This window comes from Agelaius tricolor, unplaced genomic scaffold, assembly GCF_023055355.1.
Source record: "Agelaius tricolor isolate 1412-34295 unplaced genomic scaffold, bAgeTri1.0.p SCAF_19, whole genome shotgun sequence".
NCBI lineage: Eukaryota > Metazoa > Chordata > Aves > Passeriformes > Icteridae > Agelaius > Agelaius tricolor.
Window position 1 is genome coordinate 14,002,238 of NW_027269279.1, and position 15,218 is coordinate 14,017,455.

Genomic DNA, 15,218 nt, shown 5'->3' on the forward strand with positions numbered 1-15,218 from the left:
TACCCTGCCAGGAACCCCCTCACACAGGAAAGCTCCAAGCCCTGACAGCACCTGGCTGTGTCCTCAGCAGGGCAATGATCCTCCCCACATGGAAACCCCAGGGAAAACAGCAGGGACAGTGGGGTGCCAGGGCAGGAGTTTCTCAGGGACTGCATGAGTCAGAGACAAGTGAAACAGGGTGGGACTGCACTCCCTTTCCCCCCCTCAGTCCCCAGCCTCTCCATTCTCACAATGATGTGCTTTTGACTTCCTCCAGCTACGGCATTGCAACTTTTTATTCCAGTCAAGGCTTCAGGAGAAATAACCAACAACCAACCCTCAACCCCGAAGTTGCACAGTACAGATCTGTCACCTCCATACCCCACCATGGTCCTGCCCCCATCCCCAGGGAGCTCCTTCCAACAGGAGTCAGACTTGGTTCCTCAGACATTGCACCAAACAGGAGACTTCTCTGAGCTAACAGCCCCATGGCACAGCCTCAGCTTCTCAGGGTAGGAAAGCAAGTGCTCGTTGTTTGAAAGGCTGATGACACATTCTGCAGATGCAACCCAGGGCAGGAAACCCCCTCCAGACACTGCTTCAGGGATGGAGATAAAAAGCCAAGCATGTGAAGCCTTTGCCAGGACAGGACAGGACATCTCTAGCCTTAAAAAGCCCAGCCTGGGCAGGGCAGTGCTGCAGTGGAGTCCTCACCCCCTGGCACTGACGAGTCCTGTGCAATATTCAGCTAAAGAGGTGTGCAAGGAGGCTTGGACAGTCCCTCAGGATTCCTGTTTATTTCCTTACTCCACTCTGCAGCCAACTCACCAGCAGCAAGGGAAGGGTTGGAAAGCAGGCAGGGCCCATCTCTGCCCTTGCCCCCAGGCAGAGCCACACCCAACTGTGCCCGTCACAGGATGTACCAGGCTGCAGCTCCTGCTGCCACGGCCATGCAGGCTGCCAGCACCAGCTGCACCAGGGGCTGCCTGGCCAGGCCCACAGCAGCATGGAAGGGGCAGCTGGGGCTTGCTGTGCCTGCAGGACACAGAAAGCACCGTTAGCACTGTCCCTCTGTGCCACACAGCCACGGCAGCCCCCGCGTTGGCACCACCTACCCAGTTTGTCTGCATAGTACGGGCACTTGCGGATGTCTCCCTTTCCATCGTGGACTGGAACGCCTCCATCTTGGGCTTCTTCTCCCAGCGACCTGCCCACCTTGTCCAGCTCATCAAACACCTGCAAGTGGCCACAGTGAGCACGTGAGCAGGCAGAGCCAGGCAGCTCTCAGCCAGATCCCTGCAGTCATCTGGGGAGCACCACTCCTGCTTCCCCGTCCCCAGCTGCCTTTTTGGGCACCCACTGCACAGCTGGGGTGACACCTGGCACACGCTGCAGCTCCAGGAAGGCACAGCCTGTCCCAAGAGCATTCAGTCAGAGCCAGGAGCGAGGCAGCACCACCCTGCTGTGGGTGGGAGTGTGGGGCAACAGGCTCTCCCCTCCCTGCTGCAGAGCCCTGGAGGATCCCAGCTCCTGCAGTGCTCAGGCAGCCTCTCTCACTGCCATGGGATTCCATAAGGATCCTGACAAAGGAGCCAACCACACCTCACCATGTTTCTGGCCAGTTTAAATCACACTGACCTGCTACAAGCACAAGATTAAAACTTCCATCCAGTAGCTAAATCTGTGTTCATCCCCTGGGGCAAGCAGCAGCTCAGTCAGGTTTGATGAGAGGCAAATGCTATGGGAGGGACAGGAAGCTCCAGACATTTCTGACCATGGGCAACAAGTCAGACCTGAGACAGGAGATGAATTGTCACCAGGGTGGTGCAGCACACTCAAACTGTTTGAGGCTGTCTTGGCACAAGAGCTCTGCTCCCCTCACTGATTCACAGCCACACAGCTTGTGGGAATCTTCAAATCATTAATTTTGTCTTAATCAAAGCATTTGGCTGTGGTGGTGGAGCATGGGAGGAATTCCTGCCTGAAGCTAGAGAAAACTAGTTCAGCTAGAACCCCAACCCCTCAAGGAGGGGCTGTGGTGGTCTCACTCACACTGACTGGGTGAGTGGTGTGACTGAATTAACCTGGGCCAGACCTAAAAGCTGCAGCACCTACACATACAGATCAAGGGCTTTGTTTAGTACCTGCATGTTAAATCTGAAGGCTTTGTTGGCCTCTTCCACAATCCTTTCCTTGGTGTTCTTGTCCAAGTCCAGAGCATTCATTCTTGCTCTGTAAAGCTGCTTGAACTGCTGTGCGTTGGAAATGTTGTCAAACACGTAGAACTGGATCCCTTCCTCAGTACTGGGCAACTTCAGGGCCCTCTGGGCTACCTTCTTCAGCACCTGGCCACCTGAGAGGTCCCCCATGTAGCGTGTGTAAGCATGAGCCACCAGCAGCTCTGGCTCGTGTTGTCCCACATGATGGATTCTGTCCACATACTGCTGAGTTGCCTCTGAACACTGGATCTTTTCTTTCCAGTCTTCCCCATAAAAATATTTGAGGTCTTTGGCCAAAGCTTCTCTCCGGTGGAGCTCCACAGGGAAATACAGAGGAGCAAAGAGGGGGTTGTCCTTGTTGTGATCCATCTCCTCTTCCAGAGCAGAGTAGGTGAAGTAAAGGGCCACGGTGGCCAGCTACAGACAGAACACAGCTCATGTGAGAAGCTGCTCACTAGATGGGCAGAATTCATCTCAAGAGCAAACCCCAGGCCTGGCACAGAACCAGCCTGGAGAGCCTGTACCAGGCAGGCACTGCTTGAAGGAGCCAAGGCTCTGCTCTGCCCACCACCACCACAGCACCCCCAGCGCTGTGGGGCTCTGCCTTGGAGTCTGCACCAAAGAGCTGGGGAGCAGAGCCACACCCACCTTGAAGAGCTCCTTCTTGATGCGGCCCTTGAGGAAGTCCTTGACAAACTGAGTGTTCTCGGCGCGGTCGTGCGATTCCTTCGTCCCCTCCTTCAGCAGCTCCGAAAGGTCCATGGGGCTGCAGGCAAACACAGAGCTCCTTCCACCCCACAGCCTCACACGGTTTGTCCCTGCTGTGTCTGGAGGGATCCCCCACCATCCACCATCCCAGTTTGGAGAAGGTACAAGGTGGGACCCTCAGGCCGCCCCGCAGGCTGAGCTGGCACCTGCTGGAGGAAGCAGCCCCTGTGCCAACCACAGCTGCCCCTCCAGGGGGGCTACCAGGGGCTCTGGCCCAGGATGCTGAAGCAACTGCCAAGGACCTGCTGATCCCTGCACCTTAACTTCTGCTTCTCATCCATGTGAGCCCAGCAACACCACACAAGGAAGCCTTGAGCTTATGGGGAGCATCAGGGCAGGCTAAAGGGCCATGGGGGCCTTGCTGGTACCTTCTGCTGGAGAACAGAAAAGGCTCAGGTAGGCCCCCCAGCTTTCCCAACTTGGATATCAACTGTTGGTGAAGAGATGAGAGCTGAATGCCAAAGCAGGGCAAAAACACCCTTAAAAAGTTTATTTCTCCTGCATTACACTGGTTTTTCAATTTTCCACATGGTGTCTTGTTTTAAAAAAGACCCAAAACATTAAAATCTATGATTTTAGGCCCCAGGCACTGCACCTACCTGGACACAGAATCACAGAATGAACTGGCCTGAAAAAGACCTTTGAGATCATCAAGTCCAACCTATGACCTAACACCTCCTCATCACCTGAACCACAGCACTGAGTGCCACGTCCAGGCTGTTCTTAAACACATCCAGGGACAGAGACCCCAGCACCTCCCTGGGCAGACAATTCCAGTGCCCAATCACTCTTTCAGTGAAGAATTTTTTTCCTGATGTCCACCTCAAACTTCCCCTGGTGCAGCTCAAGGCTGTGTCCTCTCATTCTGTCGGGGGTTCCCTGGGAGGAGAGCCCAGCCCCCCTCTGGCTCCAGCCACCTTCAGGTACAGCATCAGGACACTGGTACAGTATCAACACACACTCAAATCTTGCCAAAGTGCACCCCACAGTTTTATCACTACTTTGCTCCAGCTAGCACACTCATGTTAGCTCTGAGAGAGGCTCTGAACACTCCAGACCCACTGAGTGTGCCAGCAGAGCCAGCAAACACTCACTTCTCATGAAGCTGAGCCTGTCAAGTCAAAGAAATCAACCAGCCTGTCTAAATCTTCTAGAAAGCACCCTAGTCACCCTTCCTGTTTTCCAAGTCTGAAGCCTTGGCTTTTAGAACATGTGTGTGAATTTGTTTTTTAAAGTAACCTCCTAGAAAATGTCCTTGCCTAGGCCTGGGTATTCGGCAAAGGCAAGAGCTCACCAGAGCAGAGTTCACCTCTAGAGTCAGTTTTCAAAACAAGAAGCCTGCCCAGCAAGCCATGGAAAACTGGCTCCCCTTGGCCAGGAAGACACAAACACAGCTGCCAAACAGTCAAGAGTGTTTCTGAAATGTGACTTTCACAGTCAAGTGTTTGTTGTCAGCCCTGCCAGGTCCCTCTTTCCCATCCCTTCCACCCTTACAGTACAGTTTGATTAAAGATGTCATAGCACATGTATTTAATTAATCACCTATTGTGGTCCCCCACTTCTTCAGATGAGAGGGATCACTCCTTTACCTGGAAGATCTCTTGCCTTGCCCAAGGCTGTGCCTGTGCCATTGTGTGTCAGAACTCACCTGACAGCATCATCTTCTATTTCCTCATAGTGCAAAATGTCCTCCTCTCCCCCCTCTGGGCTCTCCTGGGCTGATGGCATTGTGGCCACTGCTGGGATCAGTCTGAAAAGCAAAAGCAGAGAGGGGCTGTCAGGGGAAGCTGCCTTAGCAAAGGGATGGGTGTGAAATGCTGAACAGTCCAACCAGGAGTTCTCTGAGCAGCCCCACCAGGCAGGGCAGTGAGCAGCAGCCTCTGGCTGTTTCCACCTCCCACCAGGCACTTCCAAGGATGCAGATTTGCCTGTTCAGTTCAGGTGAACCTCAGCACTGACACCCAGTTCACAAAGCATTGAACACAGCAGCCTGCACTCCATTTCCCCCTTCAGGATGGCTCCTGGCTGAAGATGAGAGCTCTCTGGTGGCAACCTGCACTGGACCTGTGAGCAGGCTGCCTTCCCCTGCTGCTACCAAACATTTCCCCCAGTGTCACACTGAGCAGAGTAACTGGAAAGGGAAGCCCCTCTCCCCTTCACTCAAGAGGAAGAACAAGCCTCATGTGCAAGTACAAAGCTTCCCTGGAGAAAGCAGTGGTGAATTAGGCCAGCTGAGCTCTGAAGTCAGGCAGCTCCCAGGGGAAACAAGAACATTCCCTGTGACAGAATAGGGGAAGAGGAACTTCCAAAGCAGGGGCAGATTTCACTGCTCTGCCTTTCGTGGGCCACTCTCCAAGCAGAGTGAGCTGCAGACAGCTCCTGCTCCCACTCACACCCTCCTCTCCTGCCTGGCAGAATTCACTTCAAATCCCATAACTAACTGGGTTCCTCCTCCTCATTTGCAAAAGGAAATAAAATCTCCTTGGATGTAACAGGATGCACAAGCTTTAGCCAGGAGCAGGAACACGACACACCTGGATTACATTGGCTGGGCACAGAAATCCAGGCCCCTCATTTATAAAATGGAGCTGTAATCAGCTTTGTGCAGAGCAACAGCACCAGCAGCTTCCAGGCAGCCTTGGAGAGGAGCAAGGAGCTGATGAGAAAACACTCACCAAGGGAACCATCCTCGTGCTCCCCACTTCAGTTCAGCCCCCCTTGCTGGGCTGCACCCATGGATTCCCTGCTCAGCCCCAGCAGGGGACTGGCAGAGCCAACAAGCAGCTGCTCAGCACTGGCACAGCAGCTCACACGAGCACACCAGTTAGAAATTAATTGCTCTCCAGTTCCTCACCCCAGATTTCTAAGCCCTGTTTCACAGCAGTTCAAGCAGCTTTACAGAGCAAGAATGAATGCTCTGGACTTGGACAAGAACACCAAGGAAAGGATTGTGAAAGAGGCCAACAAAGCCTTCAGCCCTGTTTCACAGCCCTGTTTCTCAGTGCCCTTCACACTCCAACCAGGAGCCAGGGCTGAGCCCCATCCTCAGGTGCAGCCCAAGGCTCCCCTGTGATCACAGAATCCTTTCCTGGGAGAGAGGCTTCCCCAGGGGAAGGCTGACCAAGGGGATTGTTTTGGGATGCCAGGAGCCCAGGGCTGGGACAGAAGTCATTCAGGGTCACAAGGGATGGCAGCCCTAGTGTCACCCCCCCTCCCCAGCCCAGGATAAAAGTCAGGCCAGAAACCAGCCCAGGTGCTGTGTCTGTGATCACTCACCAGGCAGCTCAAGCCAGGGACCCACCCTCACTCCTCACCCAGCTTCAGAGTGGGAAATGCCCACTGTGGGCAGGGGAAACAAAGCACAAAGGCAAACGAGCCAGCTGAGCTCAGCCAGGAGCCTGGGCACAGGAGGAACAGTGCATTTGTCACCTGCCAATGTCACCAGCTCTGTGACACCCTGCCTGCCCTGCTCATGGCAGCCCAGGACCTTCCCAGGAGATGCAGATTCCAAAATGAAACTAGACAAACTAGTTCCAATTTATCTTTTATTCCCAGAAAGCCAGAGTCCTAGAGGGGAGGTGTGCTGTCTCCACATGCCTGAAACAGGCACTGCTGAGAGCAGAGCTACAGAGCACCTGAGCCACACTCATCCCTTGGGAGAAGCCTGAAGGCTGACAGCAAATCCAGCCCAAAGGAACACACCAGGCCAGGCCTCAAAATCAGTGGTTAACAGCAGCCATGGCTCAAGGTTCCCCAAAGATGGCCCTGAGATCATCACACTCACCAGAGCCTCCAGTGGCACAGCCTGAGCACTCTCCTGTTCACACAGGGCACCCAGGGGGGCTCAGCAGCCTCCCCCCAGCCCTGTCACTGCTGCTGCAGAAGCACAGCTCATGGGCATGGGGAGTCACTGTCCCAGGAGCACAGGCTGCTGCTGGGAGCAGGGGGTACCATGTCCAAAGTCACTGAAGGCCTTGGTGCATTGTCAGACTCGTGTTTCCCCTGGCATGTTTTGCAGGGTTCAGGCTCACAAGTTAATCTCCATGGCAGTGCCTACACCAGTCCCTGTAGCCCCAGGTGAGGGCAGAACTCGTGCAGGAAAATGTGGAAGCTGAGCTTTCTCCTGATACAGTCTCTAGCACAGACACATCCCAACAGGACAAGTCAGCACAGAGCCCATCCTCCCCTGTGCTGGGGCACTGAGAGCTGGCAGGAAAGGCCCTCACTGGCTCTCACACCTCCACACACTGGTGCCTTTACTCAAAAACTGGCAACTGCAAGCCCCACTTTGTGGTCACAGCCCTGGTTTCTCTGAAAGGGGGCACATCCCACAGGCCAAGGAGGAGGCTCAGGCAGTGCCACCTCCTCTGCAGAGGCTGGAATGCCATTTCATTTGCTGCAGGGAGCTCTGCTCATCCAGGACCTGGCTGATGTTCAGGGCACCTTCCAGTGCCCAGACACAGCCTGCCTGGAGCAATCCAGCAGCCACCATTGGGATAGCAGGGCTGGAGAGTGGGGAGGAGGTTTGGTACAGGACACCCCAGCATTCCAAACGTTTCTTTCCTAATGACAATGTTCAAACCCCCTGAGAAAACACCTCCACCTCATCTAGATGAGTACAGTTTGTCCCCACACACATCTCCTCACCAAGCTGCACACCCCAGATGCACAACTGTTCTTCTCAGGGTAGGAAAACATTTAATCCAAAGAATCCCAAGCCTTTTGAAGGAAGAAGACACTGCTGCTGCAGGGAAAGAGCACTGGAAGTCCCAGATTTGCTTGGGCACTCTGGGAGAAGTTTGGTAACTCACAGGCAGTACAGAGTTCATATCTGCTGTTGAATTTGCATGCAGCTTCAAGGCATTTCCCCACACACAGAGCTCAGTGTGGTTGGACCTTGCAGTGGAAATAAACCTCAGAACCCCAGGCCTAGAGGCTTGAAGAATCGTCCCAGAGGTTACCTGGCAATCCCAGCAGGAGAGATTGTCATCTCCATCTCCTTCTGGTGAGGGATTTGGCACTGGCTGCCGCTGGAAATGGAACCTCATAGACTGAATTACCACATTATCTGATCCCAGGTAAATTGAAGATTTCACCTGGACACAGCCTAAATTTAGCCTAAATTCAAGTCCCAGATACTTCTAGCAATGCCCACACAAACGCTACTTTTGTCTTCTAGAGCTGCAGCTCAGCACCTCAACAAACTGATCAAAGGAAGCTCCTGGTGACCTCAAAGACCTTGTCCAGTGCTGCCCTGTGGTGGTGGCACTTGTGTCAGCCCATCATTATTTTCTCACCCTGGCTATAGGAACAGACAAGGGATAAGTCAGGGCTGGATATGGGCTGAGAAAGAAAACATTGTATCAGACACACACAGTTATACCAAACAGCCTTTGTTGAGCAGAGAGCCAGCCAGTGCCTGCCCTAGCGGTCATGTCGGTCATGTCGGCTGCCAGCTGTGCCCGGGACAGCCAAGCAGGGCCAGTGACAGGCACTTGGGGCTGCTATGTGCACTGCAGTGCTGTGTGTGGGTGCTGAGGCCTGAACAGGACAATGGCCAATAATGGAAAAGGAGGAATAGCAGGAGGCCTTCGCTCTCCAAGCGCTTCTCTGAGCGCTGCGGGGCCGAGGAAAGCTAAGCGGCCCCATGGCCACGGGCAGCGCAGGGCTCCGATCCCCCAGCTCCCGCTCCCGAGCGGCCGTGCAGAGTCACGGCGGGGCTCTGAGGGCCCGGGGCTGGCACACGCCGCCGGCCGCTGGGCAGGCGCTCGCTCGCTCCTGGGGACACACGGCAGGAGCAGGGAGGGCTGCGGACGGCCCGGCCCCGCCCGGGCACACGGTTCGCGGGAGGGAGCTGTGGGCCCGAGTGGCCCGGCCGCGTCAGGACGGTCACGTCGGCCGCGCCAGCCGCGGGCCCCGGCGGACAGCGGCGCGGAAGCACGGCGCTGAGGAGGCCCGGGGGGCTTCCCGGCCCACCCGCCGCCGGGAGCGGGCAGAGCTCCGCCGAGTGAGCCCCGGGGGAAGGGGCCGGCCCGGGGCCGTATGAGCCCCGGGGAGGGCTCAGCCCGCGGGCCCGGCCGCGTTGCCATGGGGACGCACCGCGCACTCACCGCTGCTGCTGCCGCCGCCCTCGGGTCCCGGCAGGGACAGACAAAGGCCCCGCGCCGCCGGCCCGGCTTTATGGCCCCGGGGGGCTCCGCGCGGCCAATCAGGAGCCGCGCACGGCACGCGCCCGCGATTGGCGAAGGCGGCCGAGGCGCCGCGCGAGGACCCCCCCCGCTCCGGAGGCGGGCGGGGCGCGGAACTGCGCACGCGCAGAAGCCGCCGATGGGTGGGAGGTAGGCGGGGAGTCACGTGGTGGCCCTGACCCCGCCCCCACGCTCACCTGGACGGCCCCGCCCAAGGCCCCGCCCCTGAAGGGCGGCTGGAGAGCAAATGCACGCATGCGCAAGTGGCGCCGCGTCCCGGCAAACGGAAAGGGCGGCCAAGAAGGGAACGGCGGCAGCGCTGCGGTACCGGCGGCTTTATTGGCGGCTGCAGCAACGGCACCCAGCGCAGCTGCCGTCCCACAGCCCCTGCAGGGCCGCGGGGACATAGGGATAGCCAGCGCACGGCCCCAGGGCACCAGGCCTTGGGCTTCTTTGGGCTGCGGCTCCAAACCGTGGGCTGTGTGAGGGAGCTCAGCGCCTCTGAACACACATCAGGAGCTTTTCTTGAGCGAGTGTTGCAGGCTCTAAGATGGTCAGTGTGCTTCAGTCTATTAATTGTCCACATGTGGGCACAGAGTCATTTACCTTCCTCTGAAATACACGAAGCACATTCCAGCCTTTTCAAAGCACGTCCTTTCTCTCCCAAGAGTTTTCCCTCCGAACACCACCGACTGCCCCTGCCGGGTCCCCGCTCCTCTCCAGAGAGGAGCTCCTCGCACTGGCTCTCCCCCATTTGCATTTCTCTCCTTTAGGACTCGTTCTCATCAAACAAAGAGCCTTCTGCTCCGTGAGCAGGCAGTCAGTGGAGCGAACGGAGACACCGGGACCGGGGGGATCCGAGCCTAGGGCTGCCCGGCGCTGTGGAGGTGCCGGTGCCGCAGGAGCGCGGAGCTCACGCGAAGCCCCTCCCGCAGTCGGTACAGTGGTGGGGCCGGTCCCCGTTGTGGGTGCGGCGGTGCTGGCTGAGGCGGGCGCTCTGCCCGAAGCTGTGCCCGCAGTCGGTACAGGCGTACGGCCGCTCCCCGCTGTGCACCCGCCGGTGCAGGAAGCTCTTCCCGCACTCGGAGCACTCGAAGGGGCGCTCGCCCGTGTGGAGGCGGCGGTGCTGGATGAGAGCCGAACTCACGGTGAAGCTCTTCGCGCACTCGGAGCACTTGTACGGCTTCTCCCCGGTGTGCAGCCGCTGGTGCTTGGTGAGCTCGGAGCTCTGGCTGAAGCTCTTCCCGCACTCGGCACACCCGAAGGGCTTCTCCCCGCTGTGCGTGCCCTGGTGGCGGAGCAGCTTGGAGCTGACGCTGAAGCTCTTGTTGCCGCACTCGGAGCACTCGCAGGGTCTCTGCCCCGAGTGCATCCTCTGGTGCTGGGTCAGATGGGAGAGCTGCCGGAAACGCTCCCCACACTCGGTGCACGGGAAGAGTTTCTCTCCAGTGTGGATCCTCCGGTGCTGGACGAGGTTGGAACTCACACGGAAGCTCTTCCCGCAGTCCCCACATATCATCGGCCTCCCCACAGAGGAATTTCTCTGCTGGATGACATCTGGCAGCTTCCTGAAACTTTTCCCACGCAGCATCACTCGGCTTTGCCTCTTCTCCAGAGGCCTCTGAGCCCTTCCTGAGCTCCATGGGATGACTGGGTCCTGTGCAGGACTCTGGGAATTGTTCTCCTTGGAGGGACCTGAGAGTGAAACCTCCAGCTCTGCTGGCCCAGGGATGCCTTGGTGGGGATTCTTCTCTTTTTTGCTCACAATCCCATCTTCAGCTGCAATAAAATGAGAATCTAGATAGAAGTCACAGACAGGAAACTTTAAAGAGGGGACATCAAGAGGGATCAAATTCTAAAGATTCACCAGATTGACTCTTACAGAAAGGTCTGATACTTCCCTTCAAACTACCCAGTGGATTTCTCAGTGTGTTCACAGGAACAAACCCGAGGAACAGCCCTGTGTGCTCTGACAGAACCTGAATCCACTGAAATTATTGGCATAGTAGAGGTAAAAGTTTAGTGCTTGAATGGGAAGGATGGCTGCTCTTCTAGGATGTCTGAAAAGTTATTAAAAGCTGAATTGAGAGTCATGGAAGTGCCACAAAGAACTGTCCTACTCAGCAGAACAAAGGCAGCATCCCTGATCTGCTGCTGCTGGTGCTGCAGAGGCCCTAAGGGATGAAATCAGACACCTCAAACATGGCTTATGCCAGACAGAGGCAGAAGAAAGGCAACTTTGTGCTCCCATGGATGCATGGGAGAGCACACAGAACTGGGATGAGAAAGTGCTGTCTTGGAGCAGGAGAGGCACTGCAGAACTAAGAAAGGAGAGTCCAGAATTACAGCCCAGATGATCTAAGATCACATCTGATCTTCCTCTTTCTGGGCAGTGTAAGAAAACACCACAGTGTGATTTCACAGTGACTCCTGAGATGCCTTTTACAGTAGCTTGGTGTGGCACTGACACTTGATATAGTTTTCCTTCAAATTGTTCCATGAGAGCAACGGAAACTGGAATTTTGACAGCCATGTGTCTGCAGCTACTCCATCCAGGTGGGATCTGGAGGAAAAGAGAAGAGGGACATCCAGAGACAGGATAAGGACATTGCTGGCAGCCCAGCCTGGAGCCCTTGCCCTGTGGGTCAGACTTACTGAGCAGACAGTGGAGCTTGGGAAGTTGCTCTGTGGAGCAACTGTAAAGGGTTTGATGTTTGATGGTGCCTGTAAAGGGTTTGATCAAAATCACGATGACAGAACCTCACTGGAAGTGTTTTAGGTGAGAGGAGAATAAGTTCACAATGCTCAGGAATTCATACTGGAAGTATAAGGCTGAACTGGCAAAAAAATTAATAAGCAAGCAAGGGAGAGTGTGGTTCTTCCTCAGCCCATGCAATTTGGGTTGATCTCAAGCCTCTGATGCGCCCAAGAGTGCCAGTGCTACAATCTGAGCCAAGCTCCAGGCAAGCAGAGTAAGTGCAGACATTGGGAAAAAACCTTAAATGTACCCTTGGATCTCTTTCTCAAGAGAATCCACCTTGAGTTCTTCAGAGATGGCACCAATTCTAGCAGAAGGAAGCTCTGGAGTTCAAAGGCATTCTCAAAGACATTCACCCTTCACCAAACCTGGTAAGGAAACTCAGCTGCTGTGGGATGAATGACCTTCATGAGGTGGGGAGGAAGGCAAAGGGGAGGTGTTTATGATTCTGCTATTCAGACACAAAGGCTGACTATGAACTGTGTCAGAGCCTGCTGATGCTGCCCAACCAGGTGACAGGGGAATGACAGAGGACATGCACTGCAGGTAAACAGAGAAGTGCAGAGGGGAACAGCCTCTATACCAGGAGCTGCTATAGAGGGCTCCTTCATGGATGGGCCTAGGATGTTCTTGACATCATTCTGGAATAGCCCCTTGGAGCAGGTGGACAAAAACTGCAGCTCCCAGGCAGACAAAACAGCTCATCAAATGTTCATGATTTTCAGGGAAAATCAGAGAATAAAGAGAATGTAATTGTGCCCTTGCAGCTTAAACCCCACAGCCTGACTGTGTGCAAGGGCAGGGATGGATCCTCCATTTCAGAGAAATTCCAGTAGAGCTGAGGGAGATACAGAGCATGACATGAATAATAAAAGGCACAGAACAGCTTCTGCATTGGGGATAAAGGGTGCAGCTGACAGGGGTATTGCAGAGGACTATGAAACCACAAGTGGCCCATGGAGTGGGTGGGGATCCCTCCTGCACCATCTGCTCTGAGTTAAGAACAACTGACATGAAGTGAGCTATTAGAAGGCAGCTTCAAAGCAAACTAAAGAAGGCAGCAACTCAGAAAGCAGCTGAATAGGCTGTGGAACTACTGGCTGCAAGCTGTCACGGATGATAAAACATGCACAACTTCAGACAGCAAGAAAATACAGAGAGAGCTGTGAGATACTGAGACATTGCATGTCTGCTTCAGTAGTTTCTGGAGTCACAGAGTGCCAGGGCCTGGGAGAGCATCCAGGAACACACCAGGCACTGCCTGTGCCTTCTGTGGGACCCAGCACTGGCTGCTGCTAGGGACCAGTGGGAGGACAGTGGTCCATCCTGGTATCACCAATCCTATGCATGCTGGTAGGGTATGGGAATCCTGGAGCAGTTTTTCTCACCAACAGGTTCACAGATGTGCTGGGTTAATGGTCAGACTCCACGATCTTAGTGAGTTTTTCCCAACCTCAGTGATTGTATGGCTGTACCATCCCCTTACCTGCACAAGGGCTGCTCTCGGACTTCCCTCGGTAGGCGCAGAGGCGGGAGAACCACAGTTCCTCCTTCTGATCCATGTGGGAGATCATCTCCAGCTGCTTTCAGGGGATCTGCTCCGGGGGTAAGATAGGGGGCCGGTCAGACGGGCCGGGATTCACCCGGCCGAGCAGGGGCTGGCTCTGCGGGGATGCAGCAGAGCCCCGGAACCGCTGCGGACCCGCGGGGCTGGGGGGGCCGGGGAGGGAACGCGGGGGACGCCCAGGTGAGGGTGTCCGGTCCTGGTCCCACCGAGGGTCCCGTCCCAACCCTGTGATGTCCCCGGTCTCAGCCCCGCCGTGTCCGGGTCCCGCCGTGTCCTCGTCCCGCTCCCGCAGCTGTCCCGGTCCCGGAGCTGTCCCCGATCCAGCCCCGCCGTGTCCCGGTCCCGGTCCCTGAGCTGTCCCCGATCCAGCCCCGCCGTGTCCCGGTCCCGGTCCCTGAGCTGTCCCCGATCCAGCCCCGCCGTGTCCCGGTCCCGGTCCCTGAGCTGTCCCCGATCCAGCCCCGCCGTGTCCCGGTCCCGGAGCTGTCCCCGATCCAGCCCCGCCGTGTCCCGGTCCCGGTCTCTCAGCTGTCCCCGATCCAGCCCCGCCGTGTCCCGGTCCCGGAGCTGTCCCCGATCCAACCCCGCCGTGTCCCGGTCCCGGAGCTGTCCCCGATCCAGCCCCGCCGTGTCCCCGTCCCGGTCCCTCACCCGCGCTCGGCTGCGCTCGGCGGCTCCGCGGCCGCTGAGGCGCGGTCACGTGACGGCCAACGGTGGCCAATGGCGGCCCCGCGGGCTGGGAAAGGGCCCGGGATGGCGGCGGCGGGGCTGAGGTGGTGACAGGGCTGAGGTGGCGGCGGGCTTGGCCCCCCTGAGGGCTCGGGACCCGTCACCTGCTGCCCGCTCCGTCCCGAGCCTTTCCCCGTGTGCCGGCCGAGCCGCCACGGCCGCCCGGGGTTTCCCTCAGCCCGGCTTCAGGCGGGAAGGGAATGCCCGCCCCGGGGAACACGGAGCCTCCAGTGCAGAGGCTCAAGGAACCAGACAGCGATGGCAGCCAGCGCCTTCTGAGGGAAGAACATTTCCAGATGACACCAGAGCAGAACTCTGGAGATCCGTACCTGGGCTCCATGTCCTTCCAGGACATCGGTGTCCAATCTGGGCACTCTCAGGGGCTGGAGCTGCCCAAGTCTGGAGCTGCCCAAGTCTGGAAAGTGTTGTGAAGGGAGCAGTGAGATTGTGCTGATCTTGGGCATGAATCTGAATTCTTAGCAATCACACACGGTTTGGGTTGGACGGGACCTTAAAACCCATCCCGTCTGACCCCATGCCATGGGCAGGGACACTTTCCACTATCCCAGGTTGCTCCAAGCCCTGTCCAGCTCAGCCTTGAACGTTTGCAGGGATTTGGAGTCCACATCTTCCCTGGGTAATCACAGGGATGGTTCTGCCAAAGGCTGCATCACCTCTCCCAGCCCCTTTGTGTTCCATTAGACATCTGACATAAAATCCTCCAGAAGAAATTTTATACTGGAACGATATGGAAAGCAAACCAGCAGGAAGGATTGCTCTCTGATTTATCCCTTCCATATAGAAACACTGGCACTGTAAGTGTGGATCTGTTGGCCCAGCTGAGCCTGGGTACTGGGACATTCCTGCCCACAGGTGTTAGGAACCCCTTTGTCATTAGCAAAATAGGTTGCCCCAAGTCATCTTCACCACCAGTTGAAGTTTTCAGAGTTCAAGTTTAGGTCTTTTAGGCATAGGCTTCCCAGTCATGTTCTCATCCCCTAGCTGAAGAT

The 15,218-nt window shown here is 56.4% G+C and overlaps 2 protein-coding genes across 5 annotated transcripts; both read right to left on the bottom strand.

The window, feature by feature from the left end:
• Window positions 1–257: 257 nt before the first annotated feature.
• Window positions 258–9,906, bottom strand: HMOX2 (heme oxygenase 2). Of its 3 annotated transcripts, none has more exons than XM_071444425.1 (6): window positions 9,761–9,906; window positions 4,615–4,716; window positions 2,847–2,964; window positions 2,124–2,615; window positions 1,095–1,215; window positions 258–1,014 (listed from the first exon to the last, which is right to left on the bottom strand). In XM_071444425.1, the coding sequence occupies exons 1-6, from the start codon at window positions 9,784–9,786 to the stop codon at window positions 890–892; spliced, it is 984 nt and encodes a 327-aa protein (XP_071300526.1). In that variant the 5' UTR covers window positions 9,787–9,906; the 3' UTR covers window positions 258–889. The 3 variants fall into 3 exon arrangements, with proteins under 3 accessions (XP_071300526.1, XP_071300524.1, XP_071300527.1); XM_071444423.1 differs by lacking the exon at window positions 9,761–9,906 and adding an exon at window positions 9,352–9,754; XM_071444426.1 differs by lacking the exon at window positions 9,761–9,906 and adding an exon at window positions 9,077–9,272.
• Window positions 9,907–10,066: 160 nt separating this feature from the next.
• LOC139598256 (zinc finger protein 154-like) lies at window positions 10,067–15,113 on the bottom strand. 2 transcript variants are annotated; one of them, XM_071444428.1, is made up of 3 exons: window positions 14,538–15,113; window positions 13,399–13,507; window positions 10,067–10,933 (listed from the first exon to the last, which is right to left on the bottom strand). In XM_071444428.1, the coding sequence occupies exons 2-3, from the start codon at window positions 13,484–13,486 to the stop codon at window positions 10,068–10,070; spliced, it is 954 nt and encodes a 317-aa protein (XP_071300529.1). In that variant the 5' UTR covers window positions 13,487–13,507; window positions 14,538–15,113; the 3' UTR covers window position 10,067. The 2 variants fall into 2 exon arrangements, with proteins under 2 accessions (XP_071300529.1, XP_071300528.1); XM_071444427.1 differs by lacking the exon at window positions 14,538–15,113 and adding an exon at window positions 14,131–14,472.
• Window positions 15,114–15,218: the final 105 nt, after the last annotated feature.

Bases quoted from the DNA above. Each gene is read 5' to 3' on its own strand.
- HMOX2 (XM_071444423.1), bottom strand. From the start codon at position 9,740: ATGTGGACAATTAATAGACTGAAGCACACTGACCATCTTAGAGCCTGC. The intron at 4,717-9,351 runs GTGAGCGTGGGG...TTTGCTTTTCAG, and splicing joins CCTTGGGCGGGGCCGTCCAG to ACTGATCCCAGCAGTGGCCA. The intron at 2,965-4,614 runs GTGAGTTCTGAC...GTTTGCCTGCAG, and splicing joins ATAGAAGATGATGCTGTCAG to CCCCATGGACCTTTCGGAGC.
- LOC139598256 (XM_071444428.1), bottom strand. From the start codon at position 13,486: ATGATCTCCCACATGGATCAGAAGGAGGAACTGTGGTTCTCCCGCCTC. The intron at 10,934-13,398 runs GTAAGGGGATGG...ATTTTATTGCAG, and splicing joins CGAGAGCAGCCCTTGTGCAG to CTGAAGATGGGATTGTGAGC.